At 42.1% G+C, this 23062-nt stretch overlaps 1 protein-coding gene across 1 annotated transcript in view; it reads right to left on the reverse strand.

The window, feature by feature from the left end:
- PLEKHM3 (pleckstrin homology domain containing, family M, member 3) overlaps positions 1 to 23062 on the reverse strand; it is a 73510-nt gene that overhangs the window by 15040 nt on the left and 35408 nt on the right. Inside the window, exon 5 of the mRNA XM_010187283.1 lies at positions 15310 to 15373. Within this exon, the coding sequence (XP_010185585.1) occupies positions 15310 to 15373 (64 nt within the window). The remainder of the gene's footprint in view (positions 1 to 15309; positions 15374 to 23062) is intronic.

A 23062-nucleotide genomic window follows, 5' to 3' on the forward strand; every position in this document is an offset into this window, starting at 1 on the left:
CAGAGTCCCAGGACGTTCTCCCAGTTGATGGTGGAATCTGATCTTGAGTTTCAAGGAAACACTAACGATTAAAGAACTGAAGTGTGCTAAACAAAGGTAATGCATTATCCAGATATCAGGGAAACCATCGTGGGGGACAGGGAAAGACCTCACAAAGCTGTCTTGGCAGAGTCAGCAAACGTATACATCATTCTTCACAGCTGTGACTGTTACTAAAGCCTTTCAATGACAGAAACTCCACATGGAGTCTATCCCAGCACACGTCTGTCCTCACTGCTGGGAGCCACTCCTAAGCTTTGACCTGAACCTTTCCTAAGGACATTTCAGTTTACAAAATAAGCTTACAAAATAAGTTTACAAAACAGAGAAACTGTGAAATCACACACTATGAGCTGCAGAACAGTCCATCATACTTCATAAAAAACATGGAAATTTAGCACAAAACAGACTAAGTTAAGCGTATGCCAAAGGATCAGAAACCAAAAATTTCACCACTGACTTATCCCTGTAATATAATACAGCCTCAATATGCACCTGCAAAGGCTTAAAAATATATTATTGTCTCTCTAAAATAAAAAAAAAAAAGAGCATCAAGCTTAACACAAAATTTTGCTGAGTTCAGACTCTCTTCCACCTACGGCTCACAGAATCATAGATCACAGAATATTAGAAGGGACCTCGAAAGATCGTCTAGTCCAACCCTAGGATCACCTAGACCAGGTCACACACGAACACGTCCAGGCAGGTTTTGAATGTCTCCAGGAAAGGAGACTCCACAACCTCTCTGGGCAGCCTGGGCCAGGACTCTGTAACCCTCACAGTAAAGATTTTCCTCATGTTCACATGGAACCTCCTATGCTCCAGCTTGCACCCATTGCCCCTTGTCCTGTCATTGGCTGTCACTGAGAAGAGCCTGGCTCCTTCCTCCTGATGCTCACCCTTTACAAATTTATAAACATGAATGAGGTCACCCCTCAGTCTCCTCTTCTCCAGGCTAAACAGACCGAGCTCCCTCAGCCGCTCCTCATAAGGGAGATGCTCCACTCCCTCCATCATCTTTGTGGCTCTGCGCTGTACTCTTTCAAGTAATTCCCTGTCCTTCTTGAACTGAGGGGCCCAGAACTGGACGCAAAGAGCAAGGCCTGATTTTTAATCCAAATTCTTTGTAATGCAAGCAATTGTTTCCTTGTCCGAAATTATGGGTGAAAGGTGACTGATGATGGCTTGCCTGTCATCAATTGATGGAGGGTGCAATGCAGTTTTCTCTTCTTAAACTGGTCAAGGAATCCATCCCAAAAGGATTCTGGACATGGGGCCATGCTCCTACAGTTAGCTTACCACTGCTGCACCTAGACTACACTGGTCACAATGGGAGAAAAATACTAGTGTTTGGAGTTCCCCAGGCAAGCTGCCTCTCTGAATGGCCCCAGTGTTCAGATCAGAATCACTGTCCACCGCTGTGGATCTGGAAAAACACTTCTCTAAGCCACCACAGGACAGAAAGCCATGGCTTTGCAATACTGCAACTCCTAACTGCATGTCTTGCATGAGGAACTGTATAAAAATACACACTCACACGAATGCACATAAAAGATAGGCCCTGCCCTCAAAGCACTTAAAATTTAAACCAACAAAACAAACACTGCTTTTGACACTTGCTGCCACATGTCTCCCACTTTAAATGGGACTCCATGTTTTGGAGGAGCCTCGTGGACAGGCTCACTGCCTGCACTGCAGAGAGCATCCCTCTGGCTAGAGCAGGGCTGCAGATGCCAGTGCTACTGGGGAGGGGAGAGGAGAAGCCAGGAGAATCAGCAGGAGCAGCAACCCGCCCCATTGCCCAGCCTCGTGCATGCATCTCAGGAAAGATGAGGTCCTGGGGAAAGATGGGGTGGTATTGGAAAGCAAAAGAGGAAGGCAGAGATTTTTCCACAGCAGTGGGAGAAACCAAAGGGGTACACAGTATCTGAACATATGCCAAAGGGGTGTTGGGACAATTATTTTAGATTATTTCAAGAACAGAAGCTTTATGTACAAGTCTAAGTTATGAATAAAAGTAAATCATACTTTTTTCTCTGTATATCTTTGTGCTACTGTTCAGCTGGGTAGCAGCATAAATCCAGAGAAAGAATTATGCTCTGTATGAGCGAGGTAGGGGGGAAATACGGAGACTGCTGAATGCTAGCAGACAAGTCAATGTTGGCAAGAGCTGGGAGAGCCTTGGGTGACAGAAAGACACGATGCATGTCCACTAGCTTATGTTTTTCCTGATTCAGCAGGAAAAAAAGACAGAGAAGATGAAAGGCAGCAGGGGCTATGGTACAAGTTGAAATCCCTTTGGATACATCACATTAATATGATCATCAGGGCAATGTGTGATCAGTCAAACTATTTGCCAGGAGGGCTGCTGGCCCCAAATGTTTCCAGATCCTTCTATCCAAAAGCTAGAAGTTACTCATAGCTCCCTCACTCTATTAAGGTGATGTTTTCAGAAACAAGTGGGCATCCAGCTGTCTCCAGAGAATAAGAACTGGAAAGGCCACAGACCACGGCATCCTCCACAGCCAGAGAGATCCCCCTCAGTCGCCCACTACATACACAATAGGGCCATTGTCCACATACAACTTCCAGGAGCAGGATGCGTTGCCCAGGGGACTCTCACTGGTATCCCTGTGCTCTACCTTCATGACACATTTCTGAGGCCATGATGCTGCCCTGCACTGTAGAAGAAGCCATCCCCTCACTTCTGACACATGCTGAACTACAGCGCTGCCCTGACCCCATCCCTCATGTGAGCTCTCCAGGCCAAGCACAGTGCTGGCAGAAGTCCATCTCTGAAGTCTCCCACTACCAAGCCTCGCCCCTAAACCTCCTCCCATGCAGCACAGTACAGGGGGTACAAAACTCTAGCCTATTACACACAGCAGAGAGAAGTCAAGTCACTTTGCTTTCTCTTTTCAGTCAGCAAAGGCTTCTTGCACGAGAACACACCAGCATGAAGGAGGGTTGCACAAACTAATCCCACAGGAGAGCAACGTATTGAGGACAGTGTTGCAATATATATGTTTTCATATTACAAACCAAACTAGAAAAGTGGTCAGGGTGACAGTGTCAGAACTTCTTGTATCTGTTGAGAGTCCTAACCCATAGAGATGGTAACCTAAACTCAAGGCTCGCAATAACTTCCTGTTTGGAAAACAGACCAAGACAAAAAAATGCAAGGGAAAAAAACTAATACAAAATTAATTAGAGTTTGTTCCAGTCCCTGACACTTATTCAAATTAGAAAAGACATAATAGCAGCCTCTGACTGGGTGTCACTGAAAAGCAACCAAATATCGATTAGACAAGGTAAGCGTGGAAGTCCCCTCCAAATTCAGACTGTCATTCCCAAAGAGGTAACATTACAAGGGCTTTAGGGGAAACTAGGGAAGGAAAAATGAGTCATCTGTAATCCACTATGGCTTCAAGTAATGCCTTCATAGCCTTCCGCCACCTGTTAGACCAGGTCCACAGAAACACCCAACCTTTGCATCATGGCCACATAAATCAACACAAATGTGTCAGATGTCATGAACTTTCTGGACAGGAGAGAAAAAACAGTACAGTTTTCAGACATGTCTCAGGGCAGTGAGTGAGTGTTTTGAGGGCAGGGCTCCTGTCAGCAATGCTAGCTAAGGAATAGCTAGCTAGGTAAGGAATAAGGCTCCCAACCCCACAGGAGTCTATGTTGTGAGTTTGAGTGAGGGTCATCAAATCTCCTACATTGCCTGCGCATTTTTACCAACTGCTAAAAGTGCAGCAGATGTTTATGTAGCATGGAGATCATAAATGTCTTTGATCGCCAACATGAGGATTGTCAAGAGAGGCAGTAAAGGGGATATAGCTTGCCGAGCTTTCAGACACACTGTTCTGTGTCCAAATTCTGAAAAGAGTCACGGTATGTTAAACCACATCAAGGGTTTCTGGATTAAAATAATTGTTAGATTGAATTTGCTAGTCTAATTTCCAACATATGATAATGGCAGTAAAATCAGAAGCAGTTAAAGAAAAAGATATTATTTTAATATTAAGATCCAAGGTATGACAGAATCAATGGATGAAGGGTATTTCAACAGAAGCTACAGAAGCTATCCAGAATCTAAGAGGAGGAAGAGAAATCTACCCACATCTGTATATTCTGCCAGTCTGAAACACGGGACAGCCAACCACAGCATGTAACAGCGTGGCTAGGAACACCATCACTTTACCATGGCTAAGTGATCAGGGAATAAACACTGAGAAGGGAAGTAGAAATGTCCCCAACTATCCTGAACTCTCAGACCTGGACTTGTAATTTTCTCACGTATCAGAAACACGGGAGGAAACCCTGGTCATTATCCTGATAGAGGACTATCTGTTGCTACCACTCTGCTTAAGAGCCCCTCACCAGGGTTTAGTATTCCAGGTAAAGTGGTGAAAATACTGTAAAACTCAGATACTGTATCACTACCACTGTCAGACAAGCTAAATTTGCCACATGGTTTTGTGACCCTACCCTTGTAAATCAGCTTGTTAATCATTATTGTCATCAAGATGATAAAGTTGTTTTATAAGCCAACACTGAAGCAGTTAACATTAACTACTTATGTAGGGGCTGGTGTATTTCTCTGCAGATAACATTTATTAGAAGGCACTCTCTTTAAAGACACAGGCTTGCCTCGTAACCTTCTGGGGCACCGAACAATCTGTTCCACTTCTTCCTCTAGTCTGATTTACATGTCAGACACAAATGATGCCTGGAGGGGATGGGTTAAGTGATATGAAATCCCTAAAACACCTTGAACTACAGGTTCAAATCTCAACTGGATTGTCCTGGCCTCTCCTCCTGACAGAAAAAAATTTATGATTATTTCTCAAGGCGAGACACACACTTTGCTCTATCTGAGAGACAGACACAGACAGAATTTGCCAGGAGGCACTGACGCAATGCAGAAGAGACATGAAAAGGCCAAGAGGCACTGAGAAAACAGAAGGGGAGGTAGACATGAAGCTCATTCATCATCCCCAATTATACATATTGAAGGGATAGACAGTATTTTAATTATTGGGATTACTGTCACAAGCACGCCTGGCAGAAGGAAGCTATCTGAAGGAGCAGTTGACAATTGTGCATGGCTTTCCACCATCCTCCAAAGTCAAGGTTTCTGCCTCTTCCTGGTTCTTTTCTTTCTACCTCTCCAGAAGCAGCTAGTCTGAATCACACCTTTTGCTAACAAGCTCAGAGGTAAGCTCCAGCTTTGCCTAGGCTTCAGAGTACCACAGAGAACGTGTTTCCTGGACTGAATGAAAGGGAAAAGAAAATGTCCTTTGGAGCAGATCGGTTTAGTTCATCCCTGTGCTCACTGCCCTCCAAATTCCATCGGTTGGAGCTTTGTGGAAGAGGACCCAGTAATCTTTTTTCATCTCCAGGACAGATGAGAAACACCCTTTTTAAAGAACTACCAATGATATAAGAGAACAGGGCTAGAAAAAACACCTCTATAAACCTCTGGTTTATTTTTCACCCTGTGGGCACAACCAACTGACAGAAGACTGACTTGCTTAAAAACTCCTCACCACAGAGATTCCACAACTCCACAGTGCTTGAAACAGCTGGAAACTTTTTCCTAATGCCTGCCTCAGATCTCTTTTGCTGCAGTCAACTGTCTTTGTTTCACACTCCACCTTCTATCCTTACGTTGTGCAACCTGCTTCAGAAACCATTTTCTGGCGCATTCTCTTCTGTCACAGGTAATGTCTGTGGCAAGCTGGGAAGAGCAAGAGCAGATCAGGGTGCAGGAAAGCCTTATCTATTTGCTAACTGCAGAACAAGTAGGTATTTTCAGCGTTCATTAAGTGGGGAGATTGGGCATTAAAGCACAAAGTGTAAAACAGAATCTCTGCCTTGCAACAGACTTCAGCAGGGTTGAGATTTCTGTGATGAAAACATGGACTTTGAGACAACCATGCTACAAAATGCTTAGCTAAGGATAATGCAAGCTGCAGAGAAAAGAAAGGGAAAACACATTCCCTGGCTGGGAAGTTCCTAGTCATTTGTATCTAAAGAACAGACAATGCTTGCAGACTGCTAATTTCCTTGAGGATTTTTTTCCCTTCCGTTCACCACATTCTTAACACCGCAAATTCTTGTTATGATTTCAATGCACAATTAATCTTTAGTTCAGAGGAAAGGGAAATGGAAGGAGGAAGGATGATCATGAGGTAAAAGTACCAGGGAGGCAGTTATCAGATCTCAGCTCTGCCCCATGTTACGTGCAAGATACTGGTCTGGTCAGCTTTCCTTGTGCTATTTTGACTCCCAGTCATCTCTTTCAGATTGCCTGCCTTGTTTATTTAAATTGCAAGTGACTTCGGGGAAGAATGATTTCTTAACATTTGTGTGTACACACACTGGAATCAGTCACTATGCAGTGCTGTAAAACAAATTAAAAAAAAACATAGCAGTAACTTCAGGAGAGCCTCAAGTCTTGTTGCTACAGCCATGCTATGGGCCACAATCTCAGCTCCTGACAGCAAGGGTGGGAGATATACCACCCCGTCCTCTCTCTCCTCTTCCCCTTACAGCCTCTGCAGGTCCCTGGCTGTCCCCAGGGCCTGTTCAGCTGCTGGTATGGGTGGCAGCAGGGTGGATGGGAGTGGGTGAGGACAGGGATTCCGTTCATCTGCTGCTGACACCAGCACAAGGAGCTGGCTCTGACAAACACGCCACCGTTTTGCCATCACTGGCCTTGACACAGACAAAGCGACATCACCACACGCTGTGCTGTGCTAACTCGTCACCCACATAAGGCAGAGAATATCACAAGAGGAAACCTGGGGATAAACACTGCAAAGAACAAAAAACCTTCACAAAACCAACCACCAAATTAATCAAACTAAAGCAGAAATGAGTGAGAACTCGAATAAACAGAAATCACAAACTCTCTTTGACTTCTTTGCACCAGGCAGTCCATACTGACTGCAGAGCCATTTGCTGTTCACAGTCCTTTCGAACCAGAACACTCAACATGTTGCACTTTAATTTGGTATTATTAAAGTGATATTCCACAAATTAGCTTCTAACTATAATAGGCACTGGGAAGAGAAGGAAAAACAAAACAAGGTCATGAGCAAACGCTGCTAACCTGTAACAAGCACATATAGGCAGGGGCAAGGTGAAGAGGGAGATTTACATTGTCTGGAGGAGAGGAACAAACTGGTGACAGTGCAAGGGAATTTACAGCTAGAGACAGAGAGGATGACAAGGTCCCTCTGAGCCCTCCCCCACTCCTCTCATGGAAAGGAAGAAAAGCCTGAAAATTCAGCAGGTCTCTGGGTGCAAGCTGACACAAGTGAGAAAGAGGTGGAATTGTCTCAGTATAAAAAACACACCTGGAAATCACCTGTGCCTGCAACAAGACTCCAGCCCCACAGCTTCTGCCTTCACATTCACTATGTCTCAATCATCTTTCCTTCTTTCTCCTTCCCCCAAGGTTTCCAGGCAGCTACATGTCAATTTTGTCACACCCCATGTTCTCCTAATCTTGTTGTAGGGATGAATTATAGGTTGCTTTAAGAAACAGGTATTCCAGCAAAGGTGAAAGGCTGTTTTAATCAAACAAGGCTGAAAGAGTACCAGGAATTTGGCTGGTAGAGAACAGAAAGCACTTTCCTTCGTTTAAAAACATATGTGACACTAAATACACACACAAGCAAATACACATTCAGGCAGAGAGTATATACACGCCTCTTTTTTTTTTCCCTCCTTTTTTTTTTTTTTAAGATTAAGCAAGCAATTGCATGCAGAGATGTTAACTGACTCTACATGCCCACTGAGTAAGACATTATTTCATGAGTGATAACACAAAATTAGAAACTTTCCTGCCTTGCACAGGACTGGATCAGAGCATTTTAAAGAGGGGATCTCTGAAGGATTTCAGAACAAGAAAGCAACATACCAAGAAAATGGCTAGGGTTACTTTGGGGAAAAAAAAGCTCTGTGGGTACAAAGTATGTTTTAAAAAAAATTCTAACAAAATTTTCTTCTCTCAGCCAAGCAGGTAGTCCTGAAACAGTATTTTGTTTCCTCAGGAAATTTGGTTTCTTGGGATGTTATTCCTTGAGATATGTCCAGCTGCCTCTCCTGAATAGACATTTTATGTGAAGTACAGCAATGAGGTTAGAGCCCGATCTTTCACACTGCTAACCCTGAACTCCAGTACTGGGTCTTTTATTCTGCACAGCAAAAAAAGAACAGAAGAAACCTGGTTAGCACAAAGCACTAGAAAAGGTGTAGCCTATACAGCTACTACCTCTTCTAAGGGCTGAAAAAATTAAAATATCTCTGGAGATCTCAACTCAGAAGCTCCCGCAAGCCACTGGCACCACTGCTGAGTTGTTTTAAAGTTTCATTCTAAAAAGCCATACTTATCCCAAGTGGCCTAGATTACATATTCACACGGAAAAGCACCACATGTATTTAATAAGCCCTGTTGAAAATTCTGGTTTCAAGCAGTGCAAAAACCAGTTCTGCTAATAAAAATGCCCATTAACAATCTTCCTGTATCTTCACAGTTTGCCTCCAAGACTTTAACACACCTAACTCAGATAAACTTGTCTTCCTTGCTGCTACTTGCCAAATTGCTCCTGGCCAGCTCTGCCACGCTCCCCACCTGACCATGAGCCATTCTGAATGACAGCAACTCCCTTCCCCAGCAGAGCTGTGGTAAAAAGGAAATGCCAGTAACATCACTGCCATTACCACTAATTGTAAGCAGAGCTGTCAGCACTTTGGTGAATTACACACACACCTGGATTATCAGCTCACCTGAATCTTCCTGTTCTGCAGAAAGGTAGCTCAGTGCTCGCAAACTCCAGGGAAGGACAGAAATGAGTGATAAAGGAGCCATAGCCACAGGTAAGTACACAAGCTGTTTAATTGCTGGTTTGGTATCAGACCTTTTAATATTTATGTAAGTGTATACTGTGTGGTTTCCCTATCCTAAAACTATTTTTATATTCTTCTGCTAACACAGTTACCACAGCCATACAGGCACAGGTCTAAAGGAAAGACATAAAGATCGCTATTAGCATTAAGGCATTATGGTCCAAGATGCATGTTTACATAGTTCAAGTACAAAATCATTTCAGTGTCTCAAAATCTTAATGTATTTAAATTGCACTACATATTTAAAATACGTCAGGCAGACTACCTCTCCAAAGTGCTGGTTTCTCTCTTTTGAATGTAATTATGTTTAAGATGCCTATTTTAAACTGGGACCCATTTTACCTTAATCCTATTAGAAATTACTTCTCCTGTGTGTCAGAGAAAGCCTGCAGTGGAGTTGGGAAGAGAGTCCAGACCTCACGTGCCTTAGGATGAGAACTGGCCCACTGTACAAACCAACAATACATATGCCTCTCACCCCCCCACCCCCCCCAACCATCTGTTTCTGTCTACCTCCTACCAAATATTTAAGAGCAGAGGCTGTACCTGACAGATGAGTTAAAACCCACCGCTGTTTTAAACCAGCTCTACTCTAAGCAAGGTCTTCCCACCTGCAGTCGGCTGAATACTGGTAGTAACGCACTGCAGGACTTGCATATCTGTCACACATGCTGTGTCAACCCTTGCTTGGGAGGCTGGGGATGTAAATCAGTGTTTTCACTATGGTGCTGAGCTCTGGACTATGGCACAGATGTGCTTGGCATTTTGCTGCCCTTGCTGAGGACAGTGAACTCTTGCAGAGAACCGTGACAGAATAATCTTCAGCCATCTCAGAATGGCTAGGCCTGCCAAAAACTTAATTCTCCTTCTCATTTGCCACCACCTGCCCCTCAAGCAAAAAAAAGGCTTGCCTAAACTTAACAGGATCTGCTGGTACAGTTACATGCGTAAACCTCTTTGGTAAATAAAAGTATAAGCTGATACAGCTTATAGTGAATCACTGAATGAAACAAATGTCAACAGATTTTCTCCTTGATACAACTGAGTTTGCACTAATGCTTTTACAGGTACAGCTGTATCTGTTAATAGCAGGTGGTGGGGTGGGGGGTGCTTGTCCTTCACCTATCCCAGTAACACTTCTCAAACTAGAGAAAGCCCAAAGTATGTCAGTCAAAACCCAGTTTTGTTAATCAATATAGTCACAAGCACACTACTGACTTTCACCAGCACAGGCATGTGGGTTAGATGTCACATCCCACCCTTTTTACACGTGAATAAAAAGAAATTGCTGGGCAAGGACACTGTCACTGATGGGCTGGGAAGTCATCAGGCTGTACGTCATAAATCTAAGCTGAGCATTTCTCAGCAACTGTATGAAGACAGAGTGGTCAGAAAAGATGTTTTACTTCTAAAAAAACAGCAAGAGAAAAAAAAAATTAAACCCATATCTCCTTGCAGTCTTTGCTATTGTTGGGACATGAAACCTGTCTAAATCAATCCAAAGGATTGCACAAGCTAAAAAGAGCATTTCCAATCTCTTCTTCCATCTCAGTCTAGGCAAATACAGAGAGGACCCAAATTTGCCATTGGAAAAGAAGAAGTGATCAATGTACAGCATGGGTTAAAAGCCTGGAAAGGTGAATGAGACCTAACAAGTGATTTGTCCTTCTAAGGCTTCCTAATCCTGATCTAACAATATACTAGGCTCAAATTAGGTGGAACTTATGTTTCATTTAAGTTCATTTTTATTCCCCATATTTTTGTTAGAGAACCTTATATGCACAAAATCTTGAACAGAAACATTAAGATTTTCATACTGGGAATGCTTCTGCTAGATCAACTGTTCACCTAGTCCAAACCCTATCAGATGCTGTAATCAGTACTGTATGCGTCAGAGGAAGATGAAAGAATTGATCCGTCTTGTCAATAGGGAAGACATCTTGCTAATCCCCTCAGTAAATAATGTGTCTATTCTGAATCCTTATAATCTCTTTATTTTATGTAGTGTAACTGTGGACATTCTCATTATGGATACTTAATCCTCTCTAAGATGATAAACTTCCGCCCTTTGTAATATTACAGCGGCATTAAGTTCCTCATGCTCACTGTGTGTTCTGCAAAGAAGCATTTCCATTACAGATTTTTATACGAATCATATTCACCATATGACCTATGCTATATTATTGTTAGAATATGGTTCTCCTGTTCATCCTTTCTCTCCACTGTTCTTCACATTGTTTGCAGGTTCATCTACAGGTAGAATGTCCGGTGAGTTGATCTGAAGTAAATGGATGTTTTAATTAAATTTTAACAGATTAGTCTATCTAGAATGTTAAAATGGGTAAATTATACTACATTAAATCCCTGTATGGACATACACATTCAGAAGGAAAATTGTCTTAACGTAATTTAACTCACTTTGCTTCCAAACTAAATGAAGATAAATCAAATGAAAAACACTTATATTTTGAGTAACAGTATTTACACAGTGATTCAATGTAATTCATAATTTTAAATTCCCATGCTTTGTCACTTCATTTTTCTTCCCGAGTGTTCCCATGTAAACAAGTCTTCAAAAACAAGCAAGACCTTAGTTAACTCTGTGGGGATTAAGCACCTTAATTCTGATCTCATCACAATAGTCACCTCATCTTTCACATTAAAAGCTCCCTTTAATATGGCATCTAGTATAAGTAGCAAGAATTACTTTTTCTAAGAAATGCAAAAGTCTTGCCTGAGTCAGCTTCTGTCCAAATCAACGTTTAACAGAGTAAAAACTGTCAGTCTCACCAAAAGCAGCCCCATAATAGTCACAAAACAATGAATGTTTTTTAACTCCAGTTTGCATGAAGTGTGTCCACATCTCCAGAAAACCAGTGATACATTCATTAGTAATGGCAGCAGAAAACAGAGTTCACACTTCCAGTAGGCTTAGGGTGATGCTACCCTGGACTGTGACTGCACCATAAGGGTCTATACTGCACAGAAAGAAGAGTAATCCATTTTTTCAGTGAAATATGCCTGCTAAAAACAGCAATTTCAGGAGTAAATACTTGCTTCCTAACAACGGCAAGTCTTCCTCTTTAAACCTTTCATTGAATAACCCTGGATAAACCAGATAATAGAGGTGCAGTGGTGTTATGGGCGACGCTGGGTAGATGATGCCAGGAAGGGTTGGAAAGGAAAGCAAGTGTAGCCAATGGGGCAGAATGGGAGAGCTGTCACACTTTGTGTTTCTGCTTGTTAAATCTGAATGCACCTCATTAGTTATGCCTCCTGCTAACATCTCCAATGACAACGACAAGAGGGTCCCACGAATAGGTTCCCCATGGGAATGCCCACAGACAGACTTGCTGTAAACTTCAATGTCATCCCTAGGGCCCTGGTCTGCAGTGAAACCTTGCTGGTGTACATGCGTGTGTTTGTGTTAATTTTAAATAGACATGCACATACAGATAAAGGCCATCACTCGCTGCCTCTTTGGTTAAAGGTCAGGCCTACTCGCATCTGCAATACAAGCATGAGTTAATGAGTAAAAGTACAAGTAAAACCACTACCTCACCACAATTTGGTGAGTTTCCAAATTAAGGACATTTTGTTTAAATTTGTTCCACTCTGCTTTCAACTTCACAGTTAAGGTCTCCCCCAGTAGAGCCCTGTCCAAACAGATCCAAGTTACAACCATCCCCAGACTATCAGATAGGTCGAGTATGTACTCTGTCACATCCATAACGTCTAGGCATGGAGTTCTGATAAGCTTGAAAAGAGATTTAAATTACATTTCATTTTAGAATAGTATTGTATGCTGCTTCATCTAGTGGCAAACAGACATTTCAACTTTTTTGCACCTAAGACCCTCATAATACATTTTTGAAACTCAGCTGCTTGGTAGAAAGCAATCTATGTTTTCTAGGATGTTTAAAGAGAACTTGGCTGGGAAACAAATCAGAATTGAGCTGGGACTAACCAGGGTAAAGGTTGCTTATATCTGCAGATTACCCCTCTCTGCTTTTCTAATTCACTCACCATGCCTTATCTTTCCATTAATCTTTAATAAACCTTTTAGTTAATTCCCCAAACACATGCAGTCTACATGACAGCAGGATACAGTGCAAAAGCAGCCCATGGATATGAGGAAATAGGCAGCAGAGGAATCAAAATGAGGGGAAACTTTTAGGATTAAAAAACACCCAAACTGCAGGCCAGTGAAAAATTATGAGCAATAAGGAGAAAGCAGTGGTAAGGAGCAAACGAGGGAGGAGGCAGGGGCTGTAAGGGTATTAGTGTTTCTCTGGCTGTTAGATTAATTTTCTCAATGAGGCCGTCTTCCCTGTTCCACTCTGGTTCCACTTAGACAAAAACAGGCAATCTGATTTCAAACTTGGAGCTTCTGAAATGTGGAAAACCCTCTCCAGGCTGACAACAAGCATACAGCTAGATTAAAAGGTAAATGCAATTTAACCCACCCCAGCAGAAATGGTAATCAAATTATACTGCCTCTGAATATGATAAGTTTGGGGCTGGGGCCCTCAAGGGAAGAGAAGGTGTCTTGCAAACACAAACACAAAGAAACAGGCTAAAGGGAACTGCTAAATCAATGGATGAATTGTGACTTCTACCCTCCTTCCCTCCCACAGGGTGCTGGATAAGCTGCTGATTGCTTCTAAAACATCTACTACCAATGTTAGGAACTGATTAAGCAGCTTACAAAGCACTGGAGGCTAATAGACAGGCCCACCAGGGAGATTGCTGCTCTGGAGTTAAGTAGCTTGCTTTTTCATGGCTTCATTATTAAAGATGAGATAGCAGAACATGCTGAAAAAGATGTGGAAACAGATTTAGACCTCAGATGAATGGCCTTTTTATTTTATACATGGAAACAGTTCTACTATGTGACTTCCAGTTCTGGGCTCCCCAGTTAAAGAAAGATAAGAAACTACAGGAGAGTACCCAGTGGAGGGCTACAAAGATATTAGAGGACTGTAGCATCTCTCTTGTGAGGAAAGGCTGAGAGACCTGGGTCTGTTTAGCCTGGAGAAGACTGAGAACATCTTATCAATGCTTTGAAATATCTAAAGGGTGGGTGTCAAGAGGATGGGGCCAGACTCTTTTCAGTGGTACCCAATGGGCACAAACTGGAACACAGGAAGTTGCATCTGAATGTAAGGAAAAACTTCTTTACTTAGAAGGTAATAGAGTGCTGGAACAGGCTGCACAGAGAGGTTGAGTCTCCTTCTCTGGAGATACTCCAAACCTGCCTGGATGCGATCCTGTGTAACCTGCTCTAGGTGAACCTGCTCTGGCAGGAGGGTTGGACTGGATGATTTCCAGAGGTACCTTCCAACCTCTTCCATTCTGTGATTCACCACTCAACAAAAGCCACATTTCTTGTAGTACTGTAGTCTTCAGCTCTGAGTGGCATCTGAACTACCTCCACTTAAGTGTGTCAACTGGACATCCAGATCTGACTATCCTACCTGTTATCCTGCAAAAAAGGCACCACTAGATGAGGGAAACATCAGTGGAAGAAGCTCAAAATAATGTGTTTTACATATCACTGCCAACAGCATTAGAGTGTGACCACAGATGTGCCTGGGTCAGCTAGTGCATCTTACCTCATTGCTTAGTCCATTGTGCATCTGAGCACTGCAGCACATCCACCTTAGATTCCCTGTCCTCTCTTTTCAGGTCTTTCTGCCAATTTCCTTTTGTTTAATTCAGTACATAATAAAATTCTGCTGTTCAGGCAGATGTACTGCAAGGTGCTTGCTTAGTTCAATCAATATCAGTGCAATTACATGTTTGCTGGCATATTGCCTCTTCTTTGGTCCTGTCTGTCATAGTAGCAACTGCATGCTTTAAACTTTGTGTAGCAGGCTTGCTGAAGTTCTTGTGGTTTTGTTTTTTTCTGGTAGTTCCCCCCCACTTCTGTGGTAACGCCTAGCAGACTTTGTGAATAAGCATGTTGCACTGTACAAACTCACACATTCTTGAATAACAATTCTTTCAAGCAAAGAAACAACTACTTGTCACCCGTAGGCTAAGCCTTAGATTGATCAGATGAAAAAATCTATCACAGTAAAGTTCTCTTTGCAGACTACACTTTTCTTTTTCAGCAACTCTCCAGCCCCATTTCAACACTGACACTCTAGGCTTTCTCTCTCTCTCATCCCTAACTAATGCCTCTGTTAATCCATTTTTATGTTAAACTATAAACCACAGAGATGGCTTGGAAGTAAAGCCATTTATGCTACTATTAGCTAGACGTGAGAATGTACAATTAGCACTGGAGATGAGAACAGGCTTGATTCATAACAGGTAGAATTAATTGAAGAAACTTACCTGCTGAAGGTCTGCGAGAGAATAAAGATGGATTTGCTGGAGAAGATACTCTCTGGGAAAGATCCTAAAAGAGAGAAAAATGGATGTGTGTCATGCCTTTTTGACTGGGAAATTCAGAGACTCCTTCTCTCCACATAAAAACTGCAGAACAATGATGCCTGAGAGAGCTTGTCAGAAACTGGAATTGTATCACCCTGTAAGCACCAGCTACTTTTACAGCATCCCTTATGGGCACAGCAATGCCACAATAAGAATGAATGCTGTGCCAGCGTCATTCTCCAACTGTCAGGTGAGCAGGTACCATGACATTTACAGCCATTGGAAGCTCTTTCTGAGCACAGAAGGTGTTTCTTTAAACAGTTAACCCAGTAATAAAAACAAGTAACTCAAGCTATACATTAAAAGCATTTCTTATTGTTTTTAGTACAAGATTCCTGGTCTGCTAGAAAGCTGTAACTGTGATTTATGGTTTTGTAACTAAAATAGCTATACTGGGGAAAATGTCATGCAGATACTGCTCTTCCAACATAAAGCTGGTTGATATAAATTCCCTTTTGCATACAGAAATATATATATTGGTATAGACTTTATAATGACTTGTTTGAGAAAGGCCGTATTTTCCTCATATAAACCAAGGTTTCAGGCAAGACCACTGATTATCCACTGATAGATCTGTTCAGCAAAGCTAAATTACAGAAACCTGAGCAAAGAAGAGATGTTCTAATTAGAGGGAGTTGCCATAAAATGAAAAACTGGGTTAAAGTTACAGAGAAAAACAGACCTTGTAAGGGTAAGTGGTTATTAGCAAGAAAATGTTATGAAAACCTATTTCTCTGTCATAAAGATGTCAGGAAGGGAAAAAGTGCATCTAATAAAAAAATATCTATCTGTGTGCACACGCAGAGAAACAACCAGCCAAACAGCTTTCTTTTCCATCCATACAGAACAAATACACCACCATACTAAGGTACCGTGGGGAGTGGAAAATCACATCACTCTTCCAAAAAAAGCAACCAAATCTCTCTCAAGAGGTGCAACTATTCTATACCACATGGTGCTTAGAGAAGAAAATGTGAACTCAGTTCCTACATTACAATCATGTAGCTTTAAGGCAATACAGAAGCTAAATTCCTGATATTATTAAATGCATGAACAGAGCTCTGCCAAAGACTGGTTTGTAACGGTAGAACAGAATGACAGTGAACAGAAAGACCACTGGATGTTCAAAAAACCAAAGAGACTGAAAGGCCGATATGAACGTACATGATCATGACATGACACTAATGACAAAGTACATAGGAACACAAAGAAGAGATCTGAGAAGCCGTGACAACATAATGAGCTAAAACACAGCTCGGCACAGATAACAGTACCAACTGCAATCTTCAACAGAACACTGAATCTAAGAAATAACAAAAGCACTCCCTTAGCTGTCTTACACAGCTATCTTAAACTGATGATTTCAAAGCTGTCTCGGAGGGACTAGGACTTTTCACTGGTGCTAAGGTGAGGGGTACAAAGTCTCGTACTTCTTTTGTACTTTTGAAAAAAAATCTAAGTTTTATTGGGGTGCGAGGGGAAGAGTCCTGCAAGCAAGGCACTGACAACTGGGCGCTGCCAATCTTACAGCACTCTTCTGGAGCAGGACTGTGCCCTTGCTCCTTCTGACTCACCAAGCATGTCTGCTCTGCCAGTCTCACTGGGACGCTGCATTTTTCCCCTTTTAGTTCTGTAGGCTATACCACTGCTTCTACTAGAGATGAACATGTTTCAGTGGCTCTGCTGCATCACACCTTCATAGTACACTTGGCATAATGTCAAAGACCACTAGAAAACAGTCAAAATCCAGGTATCAAACAACATATGACACTGGGATTCCTCATTTGCACATAGAAGACTTACTAAAATTGATTGCTAAGAAGTCAACTCTGAACAGCATTTTGAAGCCATTAGTATTTTTCACCTCTAATTGATGAGGAAATTTTAATGAAAGAAATTCTTTCTCCCCTGATCACACAGGCAGGCACTAAGCTTTGCCAGGAAATGTATTCTTTGCCGATGCCCTTACAGCACTGCTGAGGAAAATAATTAGCTAATGAAAGATTTCCTTTTTCAGGAAATAGCCTGAATAGCCATAAGGCAGAAACTGTCAACGACTAATATCGATGACTAACATCACGTTCCCCTGCCTTCAAGGTCTGCATTTTATTTCCTGCAAGTTCTAACTCCTAATAAAATGTGTGCAGATGAAATGCAAACTCATGATCGAGGGACTCCCTTTGTCAGGCCCTGGTGACTGTCATCCTCTCCCTGTACCTGTCCCTGAGATATGTTAGTTTGCAGCAGCAGCAGCTCTGCAACATCTAACACTCTTCCTCCCTTCCATATCTATTTCCAGGAAAAGAAGTAGGCACTGCCCTCCCAGTCTTATGCAAGACAGATAGACACACGCACTTACTTAGCGCTCAAGTGAGGAATGCTTATTTCCATTGCTATGGAAACTGAGGCATTAGAAAACCCTCAGTAAGTAAGGCTGGTTCAGCTTCAGATTTGCAGTCCTTCCATTGTCTTGAAAAATCACAATTTGGTTGTGGTGGGCCACAGTAAAAAGCTGAGCAGCCAGAGCACACACATACAACAGCATTTACAAAATTTCTTATGAAGCAACCAGACCAGTTCCTGTATGGTTCTCAATACATGTGGAGGTACAAAACTCTTCCACAACATCTGCAAATGTCACCAAAGGTGGAGAGCATACAGGTCCATGAGTATTAAACTACTGAAACAGCCTAAAAGTAGGCAGCTCAGCCCCTGATCGTTTAAAATATAAATGATACACCCTCACTACACTTGTGGTGAACTGAGCAGCTGTTTCAAAAACACATCTTGCTGTGCTGCACATCTGGAATTGTGATCTCCTCCAGAAAATGTCTATTAGTCCCACTTGGAAAGAAAATGCAAAACTAAACAGCTACCTCAACATAACTTGTGATGCCACCTCCCAAAAATGCATCTCTTTATGACCAGTTTTGACACCCTCTAGTGGGTGGGCAGAAAGAGCATAAGAGACATCAAAATACCAAAAAACTGCAGAACAATGATGCTAGAGAAAGCTTGCCAGAAATTGGAATTATGCCACCCTGTAAGCACCAGCCACTTTTACAGCATTCCTTATAGGGACAACGTAACAAACTCAAAACACATTTTCAAAAGACCTCATCATAAAATGCAAGCAAATCAGTTGGGGCAGGAAATCTACACAGACCAAGTAGTCCAGTGAGCAAGAAAATGAATCACGGCTGGTTTCCCACGGCTTGCTGGTCTGCACAGGTTCTCTGGGCCTAGTGAGGTGATGGCTTTATAATAAAGCCTTTTTCAGTAGGGGGCACACAGGACTAATGCAGAGCCTCTTGCTTCTCAACCCAGACACTACCTCTCATTTGAGTAGTAGGAATGTAACATCTTTGCCATCTTCATTCCCCTGTCAACTGCAACTTAAATTAGCCAAAGGAAGCCAAAGTACAGCAGGTGAGATGGGGCTCCCATCTGCATAAACACCATGTCATAGTGTTAGCATCCAGATCAACCTAGAACCTCATTCGTGTCTAAACATTTGACACAGACCACAGACCATATTAAGACAACTACAGTTAGAAACATTTCACTAGAAAATACATATTTACTTTCTGCATGAGATGGAGCTTTGAGCATGCTTGGGTTAATATAAGGCTTTGATCCAAAAAGACTGAAACATGTGCTTGCATTTTATTTTTCCCTTGATAGAAAGGTCCTTTACAAACGCTAAATGGGAAATCTCTGGTAAGTTATTTGAAAGCAAAACAAAAGGTGTCAGTTTTGTAAATCTTTTGACTGATGCACTCTAATGAACTGATTTTTTTTTAAAGTTGGTCAATTAAAAGCATTCAATAAACAGTGTCCTTTCAGACAAATCTTAACACAGAAAACAACTAGAGTGAGCTAGACAGAGGTCAAACGCAAGATGTTAAGACTCATCACAATAAAAACTCAAACCTCTGCTGCTTCAGAATGTGACCTGTGACCCTTGAGAGGCAAATGGCACCGAGTGCATGCTCCACTAAAAGCACCTCCTAAGCTTTCACAGTTTGGAAACTCCCGGACCAGTTTCACCATCGAGGCAAAACAGAAGAGTTGTGAGTCACAGGATTGCTGTTCTGGAAACCCTGGTCACCAGTCAGGGTTAAGCCTGCAAGGAACAAACCAAGTTCAAAGCTAACCAGCCCTCTGGCTTTGCCAGCTCCTGTGAACAATGATTGGTCCTGTTGGTTAAAGGTCTCTAAATTGCTTTATTGTTCTGTGCTAGAAACAAAAGCAATCAACACAAACAGAAAAGACGACTTTTGATCTAACCAAAAAAGAGAACTGAGCATTCTCAGTTTGTGATTATTATTCTTTTTTATTTGATACTTTGTAATCTGAAGCATAACCTTCAGGCAAGATAGAACCAGAAATTTAATCCGTTCCCTTTCGGATGATCTTATCAGGTAAGTATTTGCACAAACAAGGGTTATCTTTTAGTGTCCTTCTGCAAACAGAACCACTGATAAGAGTTTGCTTTTTGCATTTGGACGAAGTGTGTAGTCATGGTGCTTTGTTAGCACTAAGTAATTGCTCTGCATTTAAAGCCTGTTTATCATCGGCTTAGGTAATTTTTCTCCAATGGGTTAAATACCCTGACAGCTCTGCTAAAGCTACAACCAATTAATCTGCCCAAGCCTGACACTATAACACAAAGTACAAACGTGATAAACAGCACGAACTCTTCTTTTTACAGCCCAACCAAAAGAAATAAGTTAGCTGGCAGGTGGGCACAACCAAGTCTGTTTTGTACCAAAAAGCCTGCTGAAACCTAGGACGGGAGGAGGCAAGGAAGCTGGCACCATGATTTCATGTGCCAGCCAGGAGTGTCTTGTTTGACCAGGTTGAGAATGGTATGACTGAGCTCTGACTCACAGGAGACGCAGATGCACCAGTCCAGCACGCAGCCACTCAGACGTCCCCTCCACCCCTCTGCAGGAAGCTGCTACACCCACAGCTGGCACAGCACCACAGGTACCAAGTCCATTTCCTCAGCCAGCAGCTGCAGCTTACACCACCACCAATTTACTGTGAAGCTGCTGCACCATGCTGGAAACTAAAGCAGCTGACAGGCAAGCACATGTTGATTACTACTGTTCCCAAATTTTGTTTGCCCCGGATGAGGGGGGCCAGAAGACCTCTGAGGTCCCCACAGCGTGCACCACCAAAAGCTGCATCTGCGTGCATAGCACACGGGCAGGACCTGCGTACGATCCAATTCTACTGACAGGAACTCAAACTTTTCAGAGTTACTACTTGATTTAAAAAGTACAAAGAGATATCAGGGAATTGCCAGTTATCCCAAATATATGTCACAAAGTAAAGAATATCTCTTGCTAGGTTTTCTCTTGCAATTCATTTGACATGGAATCTGTTAATTTGAGGTAGAGAACAGCATCAGAGGTGAGGGGAAAAGGCAGAAATTTTTCCAGTGTTGCTAATTCTTATAGTTTTATTCAGGCTTTTGATTTTGTAATTCCTTGGAAATGCCAGCTCCTGGAAGTATTCTGGGAGAGGAGGACCCTAACTTCACAGCCAAAACAGTTACTTGGGTAAGCAAGGCCCTGTGAAACCCAGTGATCTGAAGGTAGAAATAAATTAACGAATTTAAAACAAAATCCCACTTATTTATTTAATTATTGTGGTATTATACTAGATTTTTTTTCTAATTCTATGGGTTTGGCTAAAATGGCATTTGTGAACCATTTCACATTTCTGAAGTATGAGCACTGTCCTGGTTATGTTCTGGGAGCAGACATTCCTCAATATCTTCAGGCCACACTAAGTGCTAGATTTATTAGCAAGCATATCCAGGTAAGGTATTGCTTCATGTTGTTGTGAAATACTCCATGAGCATCCCTATGTTAAAACAGTTACTCTTATCATCCATCAGCAGTCCTGAACCAGTATATAAACTTTCAACTAAAATGCAGTACACTAACTCTCTCTCCTCTGTGGTTACTTGAGCAAGGCCATGGTAACATTGCAAAAGACAAGAATTACTGCAAATCATCTCAGGAATTAAGTACTGCTGTTATTAAACGCAAGATGCAGAGAATTAGAGGCACACAGTTTCATTTAGGAATCAAAATAGTTTAGATCTCCCAATTAACTTGAAATTAAGAATGAGAAAACACTCTTCGTTTTTGTCAGGCATTTCTGAACCCTTGCAGTTTGCTGCTGGAAGTTCTGATGTAAAAAAACAGCAATAAAAATGGTGCAAATCATATTTAATGTGGTGTCCACATCTAATAGGAACTTATTTTTAAATCATTATGGGTATTTTTTAAGCAATCTAGTCTCAAAAGGTGAATGGAAACTACCATTTTGAAAAGTGACTCATATTACTGATCTATATGACAAGGAGATGCATGTGTGCCCCTAGACCGGAAAATGCTAACATGAACTGAAAGACCCACCACTCCTCTGGAAAACTTATATACCTTGGCATGCTCCCCAGCTGGATGCTTACTATGGTAGAGCACTGATTTGTGCTTTTAACCTCCCTTGGCTTGACCAGACAGCAGTACTGCCTCTACTCTAGCTGCTCTGGCACACATCCTGTGGCTCCAGCGCAGTTTTTTACCCCTAGTTGAAATGAAAACTCAAAGTTCACCTTAACTCCAACTCCTACAGTTTTAGCCAAATGCTTTTCATGATGTTAACTTGCAAGGACCCCACATACACAGTTATTTCTTCAAAAAAACCACGAGTTGAAGAAAAGAGGTGGGGGGAGGTGTGTGTGTGTAAGAGCTCCATCAACAGGCATGCTTTATTTCAGCTACTGCAATGACTACACGCATGCAGTATCTACATAAAACAACAAATGGCTCGTGCACACATCTCTGCATTTATTTTCTCACTTTTCCTCACTTTGGGGCGTTGTTTGGTCTTAACACTGGATCCTCTCAGGATACCCAGATACTCTCTTTGAATGAGTTTCTCTGTTGCCCTCTTTCCAATCACCCACACAACAAGTTTTCTACTTCTGTTGGTCTTCCCATTAAATCAAGAGTCCCGAGTGCTATGAAACCACATCCTTCTGCTCCTTTCCTGCTCATGCCTTCTTCTGTCTTCAGTCTACTGCTTTCACAGGTTGTGTGTTTGTACCCCTGCTTTGGGATTTTCCACTCTCCAAATGGACGACCCATTGCAAAGAAAATGGAGAAAACAATCTCCTTTGACAGTCTGGACATGACTTAATGACCTACTGTTGTCCTCAGTCTAAAAGATGACATAGCCCCAGCTTCACATACATGAGGTATTTGGTGGTATAGTGATTGCATAAGATCAATCAGGATTCCTGTGATGTGTTTAGACAGGTTCCCCAATTGCCACACAAATATTTTGAAAGTAATCTACTCCTGTGTCAGAAGTGATATGTTTAGGGCCTCACTGTAGGAAGTGACAGGACTCTATTGTTCAGCATAACTGAATTTGGGCTTGTTTCGCATCGTGCTGACAGACCGGCAGGCTCAGCCAGGACCACACGTCTTCAGCACTAGAGCTGTACCTTTAACCTCCTGCTGCAACAGCACGCTCTAATTTGGTCCTCCTGTAAGACGCTAAGTAATGTATCCAGCTCTGGAGTTTTGCAGGGTAAAACTGATGTATTGCTGTCCTAGAGCTGATAGAC

Source organism: Mesitornis unicolor, unplaced genomic scaffold, assembly GCF_000695765.1.
Source record: "Mesitornis unicolor isolate BGI_N332 unplaced genomic scaffold, ASM69576v1 scaffold8136, whole genome shotgun sequence".
Taxonomy (NCBI): Eukaryota; Metazoa; Chordata; class Aves; order Mesitornithiformes; family Mesitornithidae; genus Mesitornis; species Mesitornis unicolor.